The 21,472-nt window shown below is 47.4% G+C and overlaps 1 protein-coding gene across 3 annotated transcripts in view; it reads right to left on the bottom strand.

Annotated features, from left to right (window-relative positions):
* The window catches only part of LMF1 (lipase maturation factor 1), a 138,991-nt gene that overhangs the window by 5,147 nt on the left and 112,372 nt on the right, over nucleotides 1–21,472 (bottom strand). For all 3 annotated transcript variants that reach the window (XM_033074316.1, XM_033074317.2, XM_033074318.1), the window contains 4 exons: nucleotides 16,480–16,639; nucleotides 12,171–12,324; nucleotides 11,213–11,396; nucleotides 3,413–3,525 (listed from right to left, as the gene is read on the bottom strand). In XM_033074316.1, coding sequence (XP_032930207.1) covers nucleotides 3,413–3,525; nucleotides 11,213–11,396; nucleotides 12,171–12,324; nucleotides 16,480–16,639 — 611 coding nt within the window. The remainder of the gene's footprint in view (nucleotides 1–3,412; nucleotides 3,526–11,212; nucleotides 11,397–12,170; nucleotides 12,325–16,479; nucleotides 16,640–21,472) is intronic.

The following is a 21,472-nucleotide window of genomic DNA, read 5'->3' as shown; positions in this document are numbered from 1 at the left end:
TTGTTTTTCCCTAAAGAAACCTTCAGGAATTTAATTCTGCTAATTCTGAGAGATTCATTCCCCAATCCCAGTGATGCCTGGAGTTCCCAGCCCTGCTCCAGAATCACCTTTATCCCTCTGGGCAGGGTCCAAGCCCCAAATTTGCTTCTCCAAATTTCAAATCTGACCAAGCTCTTCCCACAGCTTGGGCTGACCCCACAGATCCCTGCCCAGTCACTTTTAAATGGGAGATAAAACCAAATATAATAATAAAAAATAAACAATCCCAAGTGTGTCCCAAAGCAGCAGCTCCCTCAAAACCACCCCACAAACCCAGCCCTTCCCAAAAAAATGGAATAAAAATCCTGATTTAACATCAGGGACACCAAACAGACCCAACAAAGAGGAATAAAAATCCTGATTTAACATCAGGGACACCAAACAGACCCAAAATCCTGGGGCTTTTCCCCTCTCCTGTGGGATAAATCTGATTTTTGCCCCCTTTGATTATTGCAGCCTCTCAGATTTATGAGGGCTGAGCTTTTATGAACTGTCCACTGCCCCAGAATATTTTGGGAAAATCCAAATTCCCCAACCATCCCCAGCTCCCCACTCAACAATGCCCTCATTTTTAATCACTCACCTGGTTCTCATTTGAAGTTTATCACACTTGAAAAAAAAAAAAAATACCATAATTCCTCGGGTTGTAAAGAACCCCCCCAAACTTTGCTCTCCAAAATTTCATTTCCAAGGCATTAACTCATTGTGAGAGTCTGTTCAAGGTGTAGAATTTCCATTAACAGAACAAATTCTATGCAGGTTCTTATGGAAAACACTCCCTGCCCCTAATTATTTAGTCTAGCAGGGAATGAAAATAATTAAATCTCCAAATTCCCTTTGGAGTGGAGTGGAGGGGGGGAATAATGGGAAGAAAATTTGGATTTTTTTTTTCCACCCAGCTACTGTGGTTGGGATTAAAGTGCAGGATTGTGGAATTATAGGATCAGGGATGGTCAAAAAAAATCATCCCAACCCAAACCATTCCAGGATTTTTGGGATTTTTTTTTACATCTTGGGGTTTACAAAATACTCAGAGGAAATATTTGGGTAAAAATGGGAATTTTTCTGTGTCCCAGCTGGAGGAGGAGTTTCTACTCAGCAGGATTGGGGGGTGTCCTAAAGCTGGAAAATATTTTGGGTTAATTTTGGGCCATTTTGGGCCATTTTTGGGGAAATGTTGGGATATTTTGGGAGATTTTGGGTTAATTTAGGGCTATTTTTGGGTAAATTTCTGGACATTTTGGGACATTTGGGGTTATTTTAGGTTATTTAATAGCCCGAAATATCCCAAAATTCACCCAACAATGGCCCAGAATGAACCCAAAATAACCCCAAATGTCCCAAAATGTCCTGAAATTTACCCAAAAAATGTCCCAAAATGTCCCAAAATACCCCAAAGTTAACCCAAAAATTCACTCAAAATTCACCCAAAATTTACCCCAAATATCCCAAAATTCACCCAAAATGACCCAGAATTAACCCAAAATGTCCCAAAATGTCCCAAAATTTACCCAAAAATGTCCCAAAATGTCCCAAAATACCCCAAAGTTAACCCAAAAATTCACCCAAAATTCACCCAAAATGGCCCAAAATTCACCCAAAATTTACCCCAAATATCCCAAAATTCACCCAAAATGGCCCAGAATTAACCCAAAATGTCCCAAAATGTCCCAAAATTTACCCAAAAATGTCCCAAAATGTCCCAAAATACTCCAAAGTTAACCCAAAAATTCACCCAAAATAGCCTAAAATACCCCAAAATTTACCTAAAATATCCCCAAATTCACCCAAAAATGGCCCAGAATGAACCCAAAATAATTCCAAATTTCCCAAAATGTCCCAAAATTTACCCAAAAAATGTCCCAAAATACCCCAAAGTTAACCCAAAAATTCACCCAAAATGACCCAGAATTAACTCAAAATAACCCCAAATGTCCAAAATGTCCCAAAATACCCCAAAGTTAACCCAAAAATTCATCCAAAATAGCCCAAAATTCACCCAAAATTTACCCCAAATATCCCCAAAATAACCTCAAATGTCCCAAAATTTACCCAAAAATGTCCCAAAAACCCCAAAGTTTACCCAAAAATTCACCCAAAGTAACCCAAAATTCACCCAAAACATCCCAAAATTCACCCAAAATGGCGCAAAATTCACCCCAAATTTATCCCAAATATCCCAAAATTCACCCAAAATGACCCAGAATTAACCCAAAATAACCCCAAATGTCCCAAAATTTACCCAAAAAATGTCCCAAAATGTCCCAAAATACCCCAAAGTTAATGCAAAAATTCACCCAAAATAGCCCAAAATTCACCCAAAATTCACCCCAAATAGCCCAAAATTCACCCAAAATGGCCCAGAATGAACCCAGGGGGATTTCATTCCACCCCTGTTTGCAGTGCATCCTCTGAGCCTCAAATGGAAAACATTAACAGCAGCAAAACACGCCTTGAGCCGATCCAAAATGCCCCCAAAAAATGTTTTCTCAGCTAAAAATAACTGCACCAACAAACCAGCTGCTGTGGGGACAGAATTCCTTTTGTGCAAAAGCTCGGAGCTCTGCTCTGTGCCTTCCCCTGGCTGATGTTGGCTTTGCCTCTTCCTTGAAAACACAAACAATTCAGAGTGTGCACAGAGCCAGGCGTTCCTGCAGGGCTTTGGAACACCTCAGGAGGTCCGTGGGAATGCTGGGGCTGGAGCTGAGCTCACAAAAAAACAAAAAAAACCCCCAAAAACAAAAAAAAACTCCAAAAAACCAAAAAAAAACCCAAAAAATAAAGATGAGGGGTAGGAAAGGAGAGCAGGAGGGATCTGGGGGGAATTCAGGGGGAATTCAGGTCCTGGAAGTGCTGTGGGATCCATCAAACCCACCCAGGATGGGGAATCCAGGTCCTGGCAGTGCTGTGGGGTTCATCAAACCCACCCAGGATGGGGAATCCAGGTCCTGGCAGTGCTGTGGGGTCCATAAACCCACCCTAAATCCCAGCAGGATGGGGAATCCAGGTCCTGGCAGCACTGTGGGGTCACCAAACCCACCCTAAATCCCCAAATCCAGGTCCTGGCAGTGCTGTGGGGTCACCAAACCCACCATAAATCCCCAAATCCAGGTCCTGGCAGTGCTGTGGGGTCACCAAACCCACCATAAATCCCCAAATCCAGGTCCTGGCAGCACTGTGGGGTCACCAAACCCACCCTAAATCCCCAAATCCAGGTCCTGGCAGTGCTGTGGGGTCACCAAACCCACCATAAATCCCCAAATCCAGGTCCTGGCAGTGCTGTGGGGTCACCAAACCCACCCTAAATCCCCAAACCCAGCAGGATGGGCTCCAGGAGGAGCTCCCAGCCCCCCTGGGATAATTCCAGCTTTACCTCGGGGGGTCTCTGCCTGCAAAGGGGTTGGTGGCCAGCAGGGCCAGCATCTCCTCCTCCTGGGCCAGCAGCTTCCCAGCCAGGTGGATGATCCACTCGTTCTGCTCGTAGGTCTGGGGGAAGGAAGAGGAAATGGAATTGTCAGGAACTGCTGGGCTCTTCCTGGAAATTAAAGATTTCTGTCCCTGGGCAGGGATTTCAGCAGATTTGGAAGGGAAATGGAGAATTTCCCAGTGTTTCTGCACACATCCCATGGGATCCCTGAGGTCAGACAGAGACTGGCACCCCAGGGAGCAGGAGGGATTGCTCCCAGCTCATCTGCCCCCAGATATTTCACTGAAATGGTTTATTTAGCAGCACAGCCCACAGGGGAACCACAACAGCACATTTTCCATGGATAACTCATCCATCCCCCTAATCCACATCGCTGTCCCCTGGGAAAAGGGTTTGGGTTGGTGTCCAAAGGAAAACAGAACAAAGTGGTTTCTCTATCCCAGTTCTGTCCCCTCCTCACTCCCTGCTCTTCAATCCCTTCCTCAAGGAGCAGCAGTGGCAGAGTGAACTCAGACAATCCAGGATGATCCTGGTGGATCCCTCCCAGCTCCAGGCATTCCCTGATTGCTGAGATTTCCCTCCCTCCCTCCAGGAATCCTGAAATCCTCTCCCCACGGTGACTTTTCCGAGGTTTCTCCTTTTCCTGCTCTCCCCAGCAGCTCCTCGGTGGATTTTTGAGTGCAGGCAGCAGGGGACACTGTGGGAAAGGGAAACTCAGGAATTTCACCTGCAGGGCTCTCAGCACAGCTCCCCCCTCCTGCTTTGTCATTTCTGTCACCCAGGGAAGGGACAGAACCAGGGAGAGCAGCCAGGCTCATCCAGGGCAGCTCTGAGCCCAGCTCAGCCCATCCAGAGGAAAATCACATTTATTCCACCCAAAAAAACCTCTCAGGGTGATGCTCTCCCCCTCCAAGCTCCCATCTGCTCCCATCCATCAGGGGACAGGCTCTCCAGGAGGGACACTGCTGGATTTTGTCCTGTTCTGACCCAGAACTGGGGCAGCTGAGAGGTGTTTTAGAAAACTTTTATTCTATTTTCAGTCTCACATGAAGGGTGGGACAACACAGGTGTTATAATTCACACCATCACAATCAGAAACAACTATTTCCTAATTATAATTCATTATAAGCATTTCTTGGCCTATCAGCTTTTGTCACATCATGCTGTAAAATGCCTTAAAGCAAATAATTTAAAATTATCTCTCGTGGCTTCTGTTACAACTTTCACAGTTCTATTTCTCCAAAGTTTCTTGTCTTATTTGCAAGGCCATCCTTTGAAACTTCTTTTTCCAGCTCCAACAACATCTCTCCCATTCCCTGGCATTTCTAACCCAGCATTTCTCATCTCCAAGATGTGTGAGCCAGGCCCTGCAAACCCCTACAAACCCATTTCCCACAGAAATGGGGGAATCCATTTCCCTGGGCTGGGATTTGGGAATGAGGATCCCTGGGCTGGGATTTGGGAATGAGGATCCCTGGGCTGGGATTTATGAGGATCCCTGGGCTGGGATTTGTGAGGATCCCTGGGCTGGGATTTGGGAAGTGAGGATCCCTGGGCTGGGATTTGTGAGGATCCCTGGGCTGGGATTTGGGAATGAGGATCCCTGGGCTGGGATTTGTGAGGATCTCTAGGCTGGGATTTGGGAATGAGGATCCCTGGGCTGGGATTTGGGAATGAGGATCCCTGGGCTGGGATTTGTGAGGATCTCTAGGCTGGGATTTGGGAATGGGGATCCCTGGGTTGGGATTTGTGAGGATCCCTGGGCTGGGATTTGGGAATGAGGATCCCTGGGCTGGGATTTGGGAATGGGGATCCCTGGGCTGGGATTTGGGGATCCCTGGGCTGGGATTTGGGAATGAGGATCCCTGGGTTGGGATTTGGGAAGTGAGGATCCCTGGGCTGGGATTTGGGAATGAGGATCCCTTTTGGGAGAGAGGATCTCCCCAAAAAGTGCCCCAGCAACTGCAGGGATCAAACATCACCAGTGATGGTTGTGAGTCTGGGATGCTGTGATTCCAACCCTGTGATTCTGAGGTTTTGGGATTCTGAGCTTCTGTGGTTCTGTGATTTTGAGATTATGTTGTTCTGAGATTCTGTGATGCTGTGGTTCTGTGATTCTGTGACTCTGTGATTCTGTTATTCTGAGATTTTGTGATTCTGTGATCTTGAGATTCTGTGATTCTGTAACTCTGTGATTCTGTGGTTCTGTGAATCTGAGATTCTGTGAATCTGAGATTTTGTTATTCTGAGATTCTGAGATTCTCTGATTCTGTGGTTCTGTAATTCTGTGCTTCTGTGATTCTGTGAATCTGAGATTCTGTGGTTCTGATATTCTGTGATTTTGAGATTCTGTAATTCTGTGATTTTGTGATTCTGTGATTCTGTTATTCTGTGGTTCTGTAATTCTGTGGTTCCAGTTCAGCATCCTGAATGCCCCTGGACATCCCAATGCTCTGGCTGATATCAAACATCATTTCCAGGATGTGAAAAAGGGAGATTTGGGAGCTGCTGAGTGAAAGCTGTGAAATACAGAGAATGGAACCAGCACAATCCCTGAGCTCCACAGAGCCCCAAAAACAGAATCAGCAGAATCCCTGAGCTCCATGGAACCCCCAAATCAGGAATCAACACAATCCCTGAGCTCCACAGAACCCCAAAAACAGAATCAGCACAATCCCTGAGCTCCATGGAGCCCCAAAAAACAGAATCAACACAATCCCTGAGCTCCACAGAGCCCCAAAACAGGAATCAGCAGAATGGAGCCCCAAAACAGAATCAACACAATCCCTGAGCTCCATGGAGCCCCCAAACTTTCCAAGCCTGGCTGAGAACCGGGAGGCTCCAGGAAGGTGGGATTGGCTCCCGTGCTCTCCAAATTGTTCATTAGCAGCTCCCTGCACACCAGAGTCGGGCTCCTGGTCTGTAAAGTGTTTTTCTTGTAAAATTTACAGCATGTCTGGCCCCAGTGAAGTCTGTGGTGAGAGATTTCCAGGCGGGGCAGCCCCTGCCCCCCCTGGGCTGTGCTAACAACCCTGCTCAACTCATTACTCTGCAAAGAAAAAGGGGGAAAAAGGGGGAAAAAAGGGGGGAAAAAAGGGGAAAAAGGGGGGAAAAAAAGGGGAAAAAAAAGGGGAAAAAGGGGGAAAAAAAGGGGGGGAAAAGGGGGAAAAAGGGGAAAAAAAAGGGGAAAAAAGGGGAAAAAGAGTCCAGGAGAGCAGGGCTGCACCCAGGGACAGTGATGGACAGAACAGCTCCTGCCTGCCCAGAGTTACACAGAATCACAGAATGACAGAATCACAAAATCACAGAATCACTGAATCCCAGAATCTCAGAATCGCAGAATCTCAGAATTACAGGGTTGGAATCACAGAATCACAGAGTCAATCACCAGCATGGAATCCCAGAATCCCAGAATCCCAGAATCACAAAATCACTGGGTGGGAATCACAGAATCACAGAATCACAGAATCACCAAATCACAGAATCATGGAATCACAAAATCACAGAATCTCAGAATCACAGAACGACAGGGTTGGAATCACAGAATCCCAGAGTCAATCACCAGGATGGAATCACAGAATCCCAAAATCCCAAAATCCCAAAATCACAGAATCCCAAAATCACAGAATCGCTGAATCCCAGAATCCCAGAATCTCAGAATCACAAAATCCCAAAATCACAGAACCACAGAATCTCAGAATCACAAAAATCACTGGGTTGGAATCACAGAATCACAGCATCAGAAAAATCACAGAATCACAGGGTTGGAATCACACAATGACACAGTCACAGAATCTCTGGGTTGGAATCCCAGAATCCCAAAATCACACAATGACACACAGAATCACAGAATCACAGAATCACAATGACACAATGACACAATGACACAATGACACCTCCAAGCCCATCCAGCCCATCCAACCCCTGCACTGACCCCTGGCACCCAGTGCCACACCCAGGCTTTTTTAAACACCCCCAGGGATGGTGACTCCAACACCTCCCAGGCTGACAATTCCAGTATTTCATCACTTTTTCCATAACAAACTTTTTCCTGACATCCAACCTGAGTTCTCCTCAGGGCTGTGTGCTCTGCTTGTGTCAGAGCTGCCTCCCCAGGAAGGAACACTCTTCCCTTGGGCATCTTCTGAGAGTTCTCATTCTGTTCTAGCACAGAAAGTAAATTCAGGGAGCCAAACACACAAAATCCCCATTGCCAGCCCAGGTGCAAAGCTTGGGGTCCCCCACAGCACAGCCCTAAACTGAAACCTCTCAGTTCATGGACAGAAATTTGTGCAGATCCATGGAAATGCCAGGGGCAGCTCCACAGCACCCAGAACATCCAAAAATCCGATTTCAGGTACAGCAGAGGGGGCTCACAAAGAGCTTCAGGCACTTTTTTTGCTCAGTTTTGAATTCCTGATGGTTTCAGAGCTCAGGCAGACACTTCCCCCATCCCTCCACTGCAGAGTCACCTCAAATGTCACCTGGGGAAGGGGATTTGCTGCTTCCCCCAGGAGGAGCTGAGCATCTCCTGCCCCAGGGCTTGTGGCACTCCCTGAGCTCCCCATTCCCACACTTTCCCAGGGAATAAACACAGAGTTCTCACCTCAAACATCTCCCCTCAAACACCCACTCGTGTCCAGGAGTGTTCCATCACTGCTCAGGACTGAAACCCAAACTCTGCTGAACCTGGCACCAGCGAGGAGCCAGAGCAGAGCAGCACCCAAACTCTGCTAACAAAGCCAAGGGAACCTTATCATCCCAAAAAAACCCTAAAAACCCCCCAGTGCACAGGGAACGAGCTCCCAACTGAAATAATAACAATAAGGAGGCTTTTCCTTGAGCTCTAATTGGTCATTTAATGGAAAAGGGCTGGGGATTAGTGTGGTGTTTTATGGAATCCCGGGGCTGGCACGGGCACAGGGGGAGGTCAGGGCGAGATGCACATGTGGGAACAGCTGGAAACTTGGCACAGCAGCCCAGGGTTGTTATTTCACGTGGCTGGCAGCCCTGAGTGCTTTCAGGTTGGTGTCAGTGGGGCAGGGCAGGTTCCCTTTCCTCTCTTAGGGGCTGGTTTTGTGTCACAGCTGATGGAACATGGATGGAACATGGATGGAACATGGATGGAACATGGAATTCCCTGTGGGATTTCACATCCTGACCATTCCCACCCCATTCTCAATTTGCTCTGCTCTGGTTAAACACCCCCAGCACTGCTGGGCTTGAGCTGACAGGAGCAACAATCCCTGTCCCACAGAAAGAAGCCACTGTCACCAATCCCTGCCCCAGAGTCACCAATCCCTGCCCCACAGAAAGGAGCTACAGTCACTAATTCCTGTCCCACAGGCCATAATCCCTGTCTCATAATCAATAATTTCTGCCCCACAGTCACCAATCCCTGTCCCACAGTCAATCCCTGTCCCCAGTCAATGCCACCTCTCTTTTATGCAATCCCATCCCTTGTTCCATGTCACCATCACTGTCACCTCCCTGCTGCCCAAGGAAGCTCCATTCCCAAAAAGTCGTGTCTCCAGCCCAATGTGCAATTAAAAATAAATGAAATAAATGAATAAAAATCAATAAAATCAATAAAAAATTAAAAATTAAAAATAAATAAAAATAAATAAAAATAAATAATAAATAAAAATAAATAAATAAATAAATTTTTGAAAATCAATAAAAATCAATAAGAATCAATAAAAATAAAAAAAAATCAATATAAATAAATATAAATAAATATAAATAAATAAAAACAAAAAGCTACAAGAGAGAGCAGAGCAAGACTTTGGGAACCAGCTCCTCCATCCCACCTCTGCAGGGAAAGGCCACACCTGGCACAGCTCCTGTGTCACCTCTGCCTGGGGAATGAAAAGTCCCTTTGTTCCAGGGGCCACAGGGCAGGAATGATTCCCCCAGGACAAGGTCTCCCTCAGTATTGATCCCTGATAGGATATCAGGCTGCTTGGGGCTTCTGGAAACTTCCCTGGCACTGCTCCTGCTGGAGCTGAGCCACCCTGCATGGCCAGAGTGAGACAACAGCCCAGGGAAAAGCAGGAAAATTCCTGGGCAGAATGGAAAATGGGGCTGAGCTGGGTGTGGGAAATGGGAAAGGGGAAATGGGAAATGGGAAATGGGAAATGGGAAATGGGCAATGGAAAATGGGGCTGAGATGATTGAGGGGAAGGGAAATGGAAAAGGCTGAGCTGGCTGCAGGAGCACGAGGCTGAGGGTTGGTTACAGCCCTCAAATCAAGCATTTGACAGAAAACATGAACCTGCCATGCACCTGCCTTCCCCAGAAATGGGGTTGCTTTCCTCTGCTCTTCCAGCTCTTTGCTCAAGCTGAAGTTTCCATCACCAGGGCAGAACCTCAGAGCACCAGCCCTGCTGCTGGAGGTTTTTTAATAAATAACCTCATGTGAAAAACACACATTGCATCCCAGAGCATCCCAAGCTCTGCTCCACAGCAGATTTTACATCCAGAGACTTTTGGAGCAGCTTCAAGGAACAGTCCAACAAACACTGGGCTTTAAATCCAATCTGAGGACAGCAATATTTTGTTATTTTGGAGCAGTTATTATTTGATAAGCACCCAGAGGGTGCCTTTGTGCAGTCCCCAAACAGAATAAACACCCTTCATGCCTCAATAAGGAATAAAAAACCTTTCCCTTTGATTTCTCCTTTTCCACAACAAACCTCTGGGACAATAAACATCCAGAATCCACAACATCCCAGCACCAGCAGAACTGAGCAGCTCAAAGCCCCAGAAGTATGAGCAGTGTTTTGTTTTCTGCTTGTCATTGATCAGCAATGCTGAATCCAGGAATTGGAATGGGAAAGAATTATTTCCTCTTTCTCCTCACACCAGCACCTGGCTGCAGCACTGCTCAGCACAGCAGAATTTCTGTCCCATCCTTCAGCTTTAAACCCCAGATCCTTTTTATTTTAAACCTTCAGGACATTTTCACAACCTTTTCCTGATTTCTCCCTGCTCAGAGCCCTCCCAAAACACAGCCCTGACTTTGAGCCCAGCTCCATCCACCCCCTGCACCTTTCCCTAATTCCAGGCACTGCTCCTGGCTGGAGTTTGGACCTTGGCTGTGCCTTTCCTGAGGGATAAGCAGCCCTAATGCAGATTAAATGAAATTCCAGTGGGGTAAACATCAAACCATGGCCTGATGTCACAGCCCAGGAATCCCAAAGGCACAGAAATGAAAAATACCACAGGGAAAGCAAACCCAGGAGTTTGGGGCACAGGCAAGAAGAAATTCCAGGAGAGGTTGAAAAATCCTGGGGTGCTCTGAGATGGATTTTCCCCATGCCACTGCTGTCAGAGTTTTGCAAAACCCAGCCCATGTCATGTGGGCAGGATTTGCAAAATAAGCCAAAGAAGAATTAACATCCAAGTTCCCCCTTCCTTATTTAATTTCTGGCTGTCACCTGTTTGCTGGGGAAAACCTTTGGAGGCCCCAATGTCCATGTGTGGGCAGGCTGGGGAATGTGAGCTGCTGTCCCCAGGGGTGTCCCCATTCCTGGCATTGCTAAGAAACCCTGAAAAAAAACCCTCACATAAAACTGCCAAGAGTTTCATTACAGTAGCACAGTCCTTTAGGAACACCACCTTTGTTCTTTTATTTATTTTTTTTTTAAAAACTTAATTAACTCAACCACTGCTTCCAACACTCCCCAGTGATCCCAACACGTAGTAAATCCATGGAATTGGTTTTTCCTGCTCCAAGCTTCCTACCTGGAAGGCAGCAAACCACATGAGCCAGTCGAGGCGGTAGTGGTAGGGGGAGATGAGGCACGGCCTCCTCCTCACATCCCCAGGCTTGCACTTGAACTCAAACTCCTCCCAGACTGCTGAGGGGTCCTTGGGGTCCAGGCTGGATGTTCCCTGCAGGATCACCTCTGTCCTCTCCTTGGTGATGCTGTGGGGCACAGCAGGGTGCTGTTATTTGGCTCCAAACAAAAATGGGAAATCATCGAAGCACAGAAGGGTTTGGGTGGGAAAAAACAATCCAGTTCCAACCCCAGCAGCTCCCAGGGTGCTCCAAGCCCTGCCTTGGACACTTCCAGGGATCCAGGGGCTTGTGGGAACCCAGCACATCCCTCTGGGTGCCCTGGAAGGTTCCAGACCCAGTGCCCAGGACCCCTGTGCCTTGGATTTCTCTCCCTGGGAAAAATTGCCACCCTTACATGAAGAATTACAAGTCATAAAAAATAAATAGAGTGTAAGTTAGATTATTATAAAGTGAAGATGTAGGTTTTGAAGATTGTTTATAATCAGGGTCTGGATGGAGGAACCTGGGTGTGTTCTGTCCTTCTTCCTCCTCCTTCCTGCATCCATCTTTTGGGTGATGTTGGCACTTTTGGATTGGTTCAGAGCAGAACCAGACTGTACAATATAAGTGATAGGTGTTGAAGATAATTGTAAATAATGTTGATGCAGTTTATAGAATAAAAAGACAATCCCACCCAGGGTGGGCAGTGCCTGGGGCTGAGCTGCTGAACAGACCTGGGCTGGTTTCTCACAAACAGATAATCCATAAATTGTCATTTAGAGGGAGAGAAACCTGCTCTTTTCCCCATCTCTCTCCCACTGCAGGTGTGCAGGGAGGGTTTCCCTTAGGGGTGAGGCACACAGGGTGCCTGGCCCTGGGATCCCTGCAGGGAGCCCTGGCTGTGCCTGGAGCCCACAGTACCTGCCAAAGGCTCCGTAGGTGTTGACGATCCGGAGGGGGTTGAAGGAGGTGTTCATCACCTGCCTGGAGCTCAGCAGGTTCAGGATCACTGGGATGCTCAGGTAGGTGAGGAGGAGCCCCAGGGAGATGTTCAGCACTGTGCGCACACAGGAGCCTGGGGGGACAAAAACAGAGCAGGGGGAGAGAGCTCAGTGCTCTGCTCTCATCTTCATCTCATCCTCATCTTCATCTCATCCCATCCTTATCTTCATCTTCATTTTCATCTCATCCTCATCTCATCCTCATCCCATCCCATCCCATCCCATCCCATCCCATCCCATCCCATCCCATCCCATCCCATCCCATCCCATCCCATCCCATCCCATCCCATCCCATCCCATCCCATCCCATCCCATCCTCATCCCAAAATCCCATCCCAAAATCCCATCCCATCCCAGAATCCCATCCCATCCTCATCTTCATCTTCATCCTCATCCCATCCCATCCCAAAATCCCATCCCATCCCAGAATCCCATCCCATCCTCATCTTCATCTTCATCCTCATCCCATCCCATCCCAAAATCCCATCCCAAAATCCCATCCCATCCCAAAATCCCATCCCATCCTCATCTTCATCTTCATCCTCATCCTCATCCCATCCTCATCCTCATCCTCATCCTCATCCTCATCTCATGTCATCCTCATCCCATCCTCATCTCATCCTCATCCTCATCCTCATCCTCATCCCATCCTCATCTTCATCCTCATCCCAAAATCCCATCCCATCCCACCCCACCCTCATCTTCATCTTCATCTTCATCTCATCCTCATCCTCATCCTCATCCTCATCATCTCATCCCCATCCCCATCCCCATCCCATCCCATCCCATCCCATCCCATCCCATCCCATCCCATTCCCACAATCCCTACAAAGGCTGCCCACAGTTACAGAATTAAAATAGGAATTAATTAAAAACCCCTCAGAGGATTCACCTTGGCCTTTGCGAGAGCCTGGCCAGGGCTACACCCAGGATGGACCCTAAATCATGAATTTTTAAACTTTTTAAAGTTTTTTAAGTTTTCCATATTGGGGTTAATTGTCCAGCTCCCAGCTCATCCTTCCTGCTTGTCCCTTCTCCTGCTTTTTGGAAAACTGCCCTTGCTTCTCAAGCTGGCACAATATTGTTTTGTCTAACCAAGCTGTGAGGAGAACTTGCTAACACTGGCTGGGAACTTCAGAGTCACACACTGATGCAGTGCAGAGACTGAAAAATATAAAATATAAATCTAAAAACTAAAACTTAAAGCACCACCCAGGCCTCTCACACCCACAAAACCTTAACTTAAAATACTGTTAATTCTTTAATTCTGTCTATTCTGTTTGTTCTGTTAATTCTGTTAATTCTGTTTGTTCTGTTAATTCTGTCTATTCTGTTTATTTATTCTGTTTATTCTGTTGATTGTATTTAAATGATGCAGCAATTCACAGCTCGTGGGTGACAGAGCCCAGCCACAGCTCTGGGTTTACCTGAAAACTTTTTTTACTTTTGGTTATAATACATGATATACTTTCCATTGTAGATTATTTTAATACATGACAACCAATTAATACTTTTATTATTATTTTTAACCTATTGTAACTATTACTATTACTATATTCATGTTCAAAAGGTTGGTCTGTTACAGCTTAAGCTAGAAGTCGTTTTTAGTGGAAAATTTTGAGATCTTTATTGTACCATGGCATTTCTGTTTGCCTGTGAAAATCCTTTTGTTTGATAAAAACATTTTTTTCTTTGAGGTGGATTTATCAGAGTTATAAAAACCCTTCCAACTCACTCCCTCTTTGCCTTCTTAGCTACTCAGTAAAGGCTCAGCAATTTTATTTTTATTTTTACATTAAAACTTGCTGTAATTTCTATTCCTTCCTTAAAGACCTTTCTTTACACACATTTTTGGGTGGGGTTTGGGGCTGGCTCCCAGCACACAAACAAGCACAGGTGATTGATTATTTGGATTTTGATTTTGATTTTGATTTATTTAACATGAACAGCCCCAGGATCACATCCAAAGCAACAGCCTGGAGCTCTCCCCTTGGCTCTGCAGGGCAGGGATGAGGGTTTGAACCTCTCTCAAAAGTTATTAATAATTGTTTAGTCTGAGAACATTGCTGGGGAATCATTTAAATTGAGCTTTCCCTCAGCCCCTGTGCTGCTGCCTGTTTGGGTGTTTTTTGGGTTTTTTAGATGAGGATTTGGGGTTTTTTTGGGTTTTTGTAGATGAGGCTTTGGGGTGTTGTTTGGGTTTTTTAAATGAGGATTTGGGGTGGTTTTGGGGTTTTTTCAGATGAGGCTTTGGGATGGTTTTCATTTTTTTTTTTTAGATGAGGATTTGGGTTTTTTTGGTTTTTTTAAATGAGGCTTTGGGGGTTTTTTTGGTTTTTTTAGATGAGGCTTTGGGGTGTTTTTAGGGTTTTTTAGATGGGATGAACCTTTCCCCTTTAACTGAAGAGCAGGTAGAGCCTCACCTGCCTGCTCATCCTTCAGAAAAAGGAGTTAATTGAGGGAAAAAAATAAAAAAAATAACCTGGATGGCAAAGATGGAGCAAAATGTGGGGACAGGAACCAGTGGGATCCAGGTGGGGATGGATCAGCAGGGATCAAACCCTTCAGAAAATCAGGACATGGAACCCACCAGCACCAGCTCAACAGCAGAGAAATGAGGCAGCAATTCAAATTTTGTGTTATCAGAACCTTCTGGGGGTGGGACACAGGCACAGCCAGAGTGGGATGTGAAATTCTCCTTGCTGAGACAGACAGAACTTTCTGGAAAAGGTGCAAATTCCTCCAGACAGGATCTGCCTCTCCTCCCAAAGAGGAGCTGCACCCTCAGAGCTCTTTGGGGTTGGGGACATAAATGAGGTTGGGAGCAAAACCTGAGAGAATTCCACAGCTCCAGCAGGGGGAAAAGCTGATAAAGATTGATCCCAGCAAAAAGTGTGAAATAAAAGGCACAAGGTTTAACAAAGCTGCAGGATGGAACTCCTGGGTTTGGTTAATGAGCTGTGCTTGCAGAAAAGCCTGGAGACAGATGCTGCCTCTTGTTGACATTTCTCCTTCCTCTGACAGATGTTTGGGATATTGGACCCCAGCAGCTGGGATTGTTGTTGATATTACAGGCAATTTGTTGCTTCTATGTGGTTTATAGAAATGCTGCAAACACCACTCCCCATCTGCTGTGCAGAGACACAGCCCAGGGTGCAGGGCAGGACAGATCAGAGATTTCCACAGCCAGGATTTGGAATTTGTGTTTTATTGCAAAGGGTTTGGGTGAGAGGGCCCTGCCTGGAGCTGCCAGGGCAGGGAGAGAGTGAGGAGGGACAGAGCAAGGGGAAAGAGAAAGAAGTAAGAAGGTAGTGAGAGAAAAAGCTCAGAGAGTGAGGTTCTTGTTACAATACCATAAATCTTCTTCTTCTGTGTTGAATATTTTAGTTTTCATTAACCAATCTAACACAAGATACAAATCCTACAGCACTTACATGAAGAATCATTACATTACCATGCTGTGTTACACTTTAAACCCTAAAATTACTCTTTGGATCCTTCTGCCAAGCCAGCAGGGTGGCAGTCATGGCACTGTCCCCATAGCAATGTCCCCATAACAATGTCCCCAGCAATGTCCCCATGGTAATGTCCCCACGGCAACGTCCCCATGGTACTGTCCCCATGGCAGTGTCCCCATGGCACTGTCCCCAGCAGTGTCCCCAAGGCACTGTCCCCATAACAATGTCCCCATGCAATGTCCCCATGGCAGTGTCCCTATAACAAGGTCCCCATGGCACTGTCCCCATAGCAATGTCCCCATAAAAATGTCCCCAGCACTGACCCCACAGCAATGTCCCCATAGCAATGTCCTCATAGCACTGTCCCCAGCAGTGTCCCCATAGCAAAGTCCCCACAGCACTGGCCCCAGCAATGTCCCCACAGCAATGTCCCCACGGCAATGTCCCCATGGCACTGTCCCCATAACAATGTCCCCATAAAAATGTCCCCACAGCACTGTCCCCATAACACTGTCCCCATGGCACTGTCCCCATAACAGTGTCCCCAGCACTGTCCCCATGGCACTGATCGCACAGCAATGTCCCCATAGCAATGTCCCCACATCACTGTCCCCACACCCCTGACCCCACAAACCCCCCTGAACCCTCCCCCACCTCACCCCACAACCTCCCACCCCCTTCTCCCCCAGACCAGCCCAGTTTTCCCTGCAGGACGAGACCCTTGGTGCCAGGCCCAGCCACCCCCTGGTTTCCCATTTTGGGGACACTCACCCAGGGATGTGCCGTGTCCCTGTTCCCGGAGCCGCGCCGCGCGCTCCCGGAGCCCCGAGCCGAACAGGAACCCCAGGCTGGCGTCGTCAAAGCAGGCCAGGCTGGGCACCACCGTCAGCCAGTTCAGGAAACTCAGGTTCCCGCTCAGGATCAGGAGCACCTGCAAGGGACACGGCAGGGACAGAGCCTTGGAGCGCCTGGAATGCCACCGAGAATGGGTGGTGGTGGAGTCCAGCACCCAGGAGGGATTCCAGCACCCAGGAGGGATTCCAGCACCCCAGGAGGGATTTCAGCACCCCAGGAGGGATTTCATCATCCCAAAAGGGATTTCAGCATCCCAGGAGGGATTCCAGCATCCCAGGAGGGATTTCAGCATCCCAGGAGGGATTCCAGCATCTCAAGATGGATTTCAGCACCCCAAGATGAATTTTAGGCACCCCAGGATGGATTCCAGCACCCAGGAGGGACTTCAGCATCCCAAGAGAGATTTCAGCAGCCCCAAGAGAGATTTCAGCATCCCAAAATGGATTTTAACAACCCAGGAGGGATTTCAGCACACCACGATGGATTTTTAGCATCCCAGGATGGATTTCAGCATCCCAAGAGGGATTTTAACATCCCAAGATAGATTTTAGAACCCCAAGAGGGGTTTCAGCACCCCAGGATGGATTTTAACATCCCAGGATGGATTTCAGCATCCCAAAATGGATTTTAACAACTCAAGAGGGATTTCAGCATCCCAAGATGGATTTTAGAACCCCAAGAGGAATTTCAACACCCCAAGATGGATTGTGACTTGACTTCCAAAGTGACTTGATTTCCAAAGTAACTTAATTTCCACAGTAACTTGATTTCCACAGTGCCTTGATTTCCAAAGTGACTTGATTGCCACAGTAAGTTGATTCCTGAAGTGACTTGATTTCCAAAGTGACTGGATTGCCATTGTGCCTTGATTCCCACAGTGCCTCAATTCCCAAAGTGCCTTGATTCCCAAAGCGACTCAATCCCCAAAGTGACTCAATTCCCACAGTGACTCAATGCCCAAAGTGCCTCGATTCCCAAAGTGCCTCGATTCCCAAAGTGATTTGATTCCCACAGTGCCTGGATTTCCATGGTGCCCCCACAGGAATCACCTCCTTCCAGCTTGTTCTGAGGGATCCGTGACAGCAACGCTCCTGGAACCCTCCAGGAGGAAATCTGGGAACTTCCAATGGAAGAGCAGCACTAAATACAGAGGTGTGTATTTGGAGGGAGATATTTTGTTTTAATTTTAGCTTTTATCGGCCCTTTAGGAGAATTCCTCACACGTGGTCTCCCAAAATATCATTCCACAGTAAGAACACGGGGACAGTTCCAGCCTGAGGAGTTTCAGCCAGGGTTCTGATTAAAAAATCCATGTTTTCTCATTAAAAATGACAACAAATAAATGCCAAGAACGTGTGATTTCATATTTTATACGACTGGCACCACGGTTTCTGACACGGTGATTTGCAAGTTACAAGTTTTAAAACCCCAGCAGAACTCTTCAGAAAGTCACAGATTGTTAAAAAAAGGAGAGCTCTGACCAATCACAGCAAGGAACAAAAACCCTAACTGTTATTTCATTAAAAATAATAATAATTTATGCTGAGCTGGATAATTATGAGGGGAAAAAAAAAGCCATTTCTATCTGAATTCCAGACACATGTTGGGTCCTGGAAGGGAACATGTTACAGTGGAGGTTTGGGGCTCACCCTGTGACCTGAATGTGATTTAGCTCCGTGCATATTGATCAGCCTGGCTTCATTATCACACCTCTCACTCTGCTCTGCCCCTGTTCTGAGCTGATTTTGCCTCGTGCAGTTGCTGCTGTGTTAAGAAAATCCTTCTGTGCTTTGCCACCGGTGGTTCCCAGCTCTGCAGGAGCCCCTGGGTGGTCCAGGGGAGGGTTTTTTTTTATTTTTTATTTTTTATTTTCAGGAGTGATTCACTTCTCTTTATAGCTTGGAAGTCAGGAGCGGGAGCTCTTATTTCCAGCAGCCCTGAAAAATCAGGGGATTCAAAAATAACACGGGCTTGGCCTTTTCTGGGGCGGAACTGCGGAGCCGACACGTTTTTAATTTCAGTGCTCCTGGCTGAGCTCCCTCCAGCTCCTGCTCACCCAGGGCTGATGGAACCCTGCACTCCTCAGATCTGCAAGGACAAACCTGCCAGGAATTCCTGCTTCAAAGGCAAAAAATGGGATTTGTCCAACATGCTAAAGGGGGGCTGCCCCAGCAAGCGGCAGCATGGCTGCATTGAGTGAGATTTATGGGATTTCATCATCATCATCATCATCATCATCATCATCATCATCACCATCATCATCATCACCATCATCATCATCATCATCATCACCATCACCATCATCATCATCATCATCATCATCATCACCATCATAATCATCATCACCATCATCATCATCATCACCCGTCATCATCATCACCATCACCATCACCATCACCATCATCATCACCATCATCATCATCACCATCATCATCATCATCATCATGGAATGGTTTGGGTGGGAAGGGACCCTAAACTCATCCAGTTCCACCCCCAACACCTTCCACCACACCAGGGTGCCCTGTCCAGCCTGGCCTTGGACACTTCAGCTGCTCTGGGAATCTGTGCCTCCCTCACAGGGAGGAATTCCTGCCCAAAATCCCATCCAGCCCTGATCCCTGCTGATGTCAACCCATTCCCTGTGTCCTGTCCCTCCATCCCTTGTCCCCAGTCCCTCCCCAGCTCTCCTGGAGCCCCTTTAGGCTCTCCCTGGATCCTTCCCTTCTCCAGGTGAACAATTCCAGCTCTCCCAGGCTGGCTCCAGAGATGCTCCATCCCTGTGGCCTCCTCTGGAGCTGCTCCATCCTCAGGGATGCTGCTGGCAGCTCCAGGTGAGACTCACAGAGCAGAGCAGAGGGATGGATGTGTCCATGGCACCAAGGGTGAAGCTGATCCCACAGCAGCAGCATCTCCCAGGATTTAGGGATCCACTGCCATCCAAACCTCGGCAGACAACACCCCAAATTCTGCCTTTCCTGCATGAAACCTCTGGAGCTTCCAAGCTCTGCTCCCTCAGCGCTGGCTGCAGTTGGGATGTTCAGTTTAGGATGGATTTCCCAGGGCAGATCCCTGCTGGAAGAACAACTTCCCTGATCCTGGATTTCCCAGGGCAGATCCCTGCTGGAAGAGCTCCCTGATCCTGGATTTCCAAGGGCAGATCCTTGTTGGCAGAGCTCCCTGATCCTGGAATTCCCAGGGCAGATCCCTGTTGGAAGAGCTCCGTGATCCTGGATTTCCAAGGGCAGATCCTTGTTGGCAGAGCTCCCTGATCCTGGAATTCCCAGGGCAGATCCCTGTTGGAAGAGCTCCGTGATCCTGGATTTCCAAGGGCAGATCCTTGTTGGCAGAGCTCCCTGATCCTGGAATTCCCAGGACAGATCCCTGCTGGAAGAACTTCCCTGATCCTGGATTTCCCAGGGCAGATCTCTGGAAATGCACAGGGAGATTCCCTGATCCTGGATTTCCCAGAGCAGATCCCTGTTGGAAGAGCTCCCTGATCCTGGATTTCCAAGGGCAGATCCCTGCTGGAAGAGCTTCCTTGATGCTGGATTTCCCAGGACAGATCCCTGCTGGAAGAATTTCCCTTATCCTGGATTTCCCAGGGCAGATCTCTGCTGGAAATGCACAGGGAGAATCTCTGATCTTGGATCCAGATCAGATCTTTGATCCCAGAGCAGATTCCTGCTGGAAGAACTTCCCTGATCCTGGATTTCCAAGGGCAGATCTTTGTTGGCAGAGCTCCCTGATCCTGGATTTCCCAGGACAGATCCCTACTGGAAGAGCACAGGGAGATTCCCTGATCCTGGATTTCCCAGAGCAGATTCCTGCTGGAAGAATTTCCCTGATCCTGGATTTCCCAGAGCAGATCCCTGCTGGAAATGCACAGGGAGAATCTCTGATCCTGGATTTCCCAGGGTATATTCCTGCTGGAAGAAATTCCCTGATCCTGGATTTCCAAGGGCAGATCCCTGCTGGAAGAGCACAGGGAAATTCCCTGATCCTGGAATTCCTGCTGCAAGAACTGGAAGAACTGCTGGAGATCCCTGCTGGAAGAACTTCCCTGATCCTTCACCAGCTGCACAAGGAGGGAGAATTGATCCCCACTTCCCACAACAATTCCAGCCCCATGCTCACACCCCCTGGACTTTTCCATGCTCCAAGCACCCCCAAAGCCCAGCTGCATCTCCAGACTCCATCCCCATCCATCCCCACCCTGATCTGTGCTTTCCCTGGCTGGACAATACTGAAATTCCCAACTGCACCAACCAGATGGGATCAACCCCTGTGGCGATCGGGAGAAATTTTTTATTAAAGCCCAGTATTAATCATGGTAATTGGGGAGGAACTTTGAGGTTATAAAACTACAGCATGTCTAATGACCGAGCTCCTTCTAGGAGGAACTGAGGGTTTTAATCTAATAATGTCACTTTTATGGATTATGACTGGAGTTTTATGAAGTGTGATATGAAATACAGTGGATTCATGGCTCTCGCTGGATTAATTTGGAAAAGTAGTTTTCCTGGTTCTAGGCCCAAAACCAATTATTCCTCACATTTCTGTCCCCTGCCCCGTTTCCAAACCCTTCTGTCAGAAAATGGGCACCTCCAGCCGTAACTTTTTTACAGGTTGGGCTTCTTTGTTTGGCTGAGGTTTGGTTTTTTAATTTTTTTTCAGAAATCCCAGATTGTTACAAACATCCAGTAGGCAGAGGAAGCTCAGATTCCATGGCACAGGCTGGAAATTTGTCCAGGAGGGACAAAAACAAACTGGAAACTCTTAAACACAGGTGAGGGGGCTTGTCCTCGGCGTGGGGACAGGATCACCTCACTGGGGCTTCCTGACATCGACCCTTTGGCACAGAAAAGCCAAAATTGGCATGGCTGGGAGGACTATAAATCATTTAAAGGGA

This window comes from Catharus ustulatus, chromosome 16 (genome assembly GCF_009819885.2).
Source record: "Catharus ustulatus isolate bCatUst1 chromosome 16, bCatUst1.pri.v2, whole genome shotgun sequence".
NCBI lineage: Eukaryota > Metazoa > Chordata > Aves > Passeriformes > Turdidae > Catharus > Catharus ustulatus.
The sequence above is the reverse complement of the archived record's forward strand: the minus strand, read 5'-3'. Positions and strand labels throughout refer to the sequence as shown.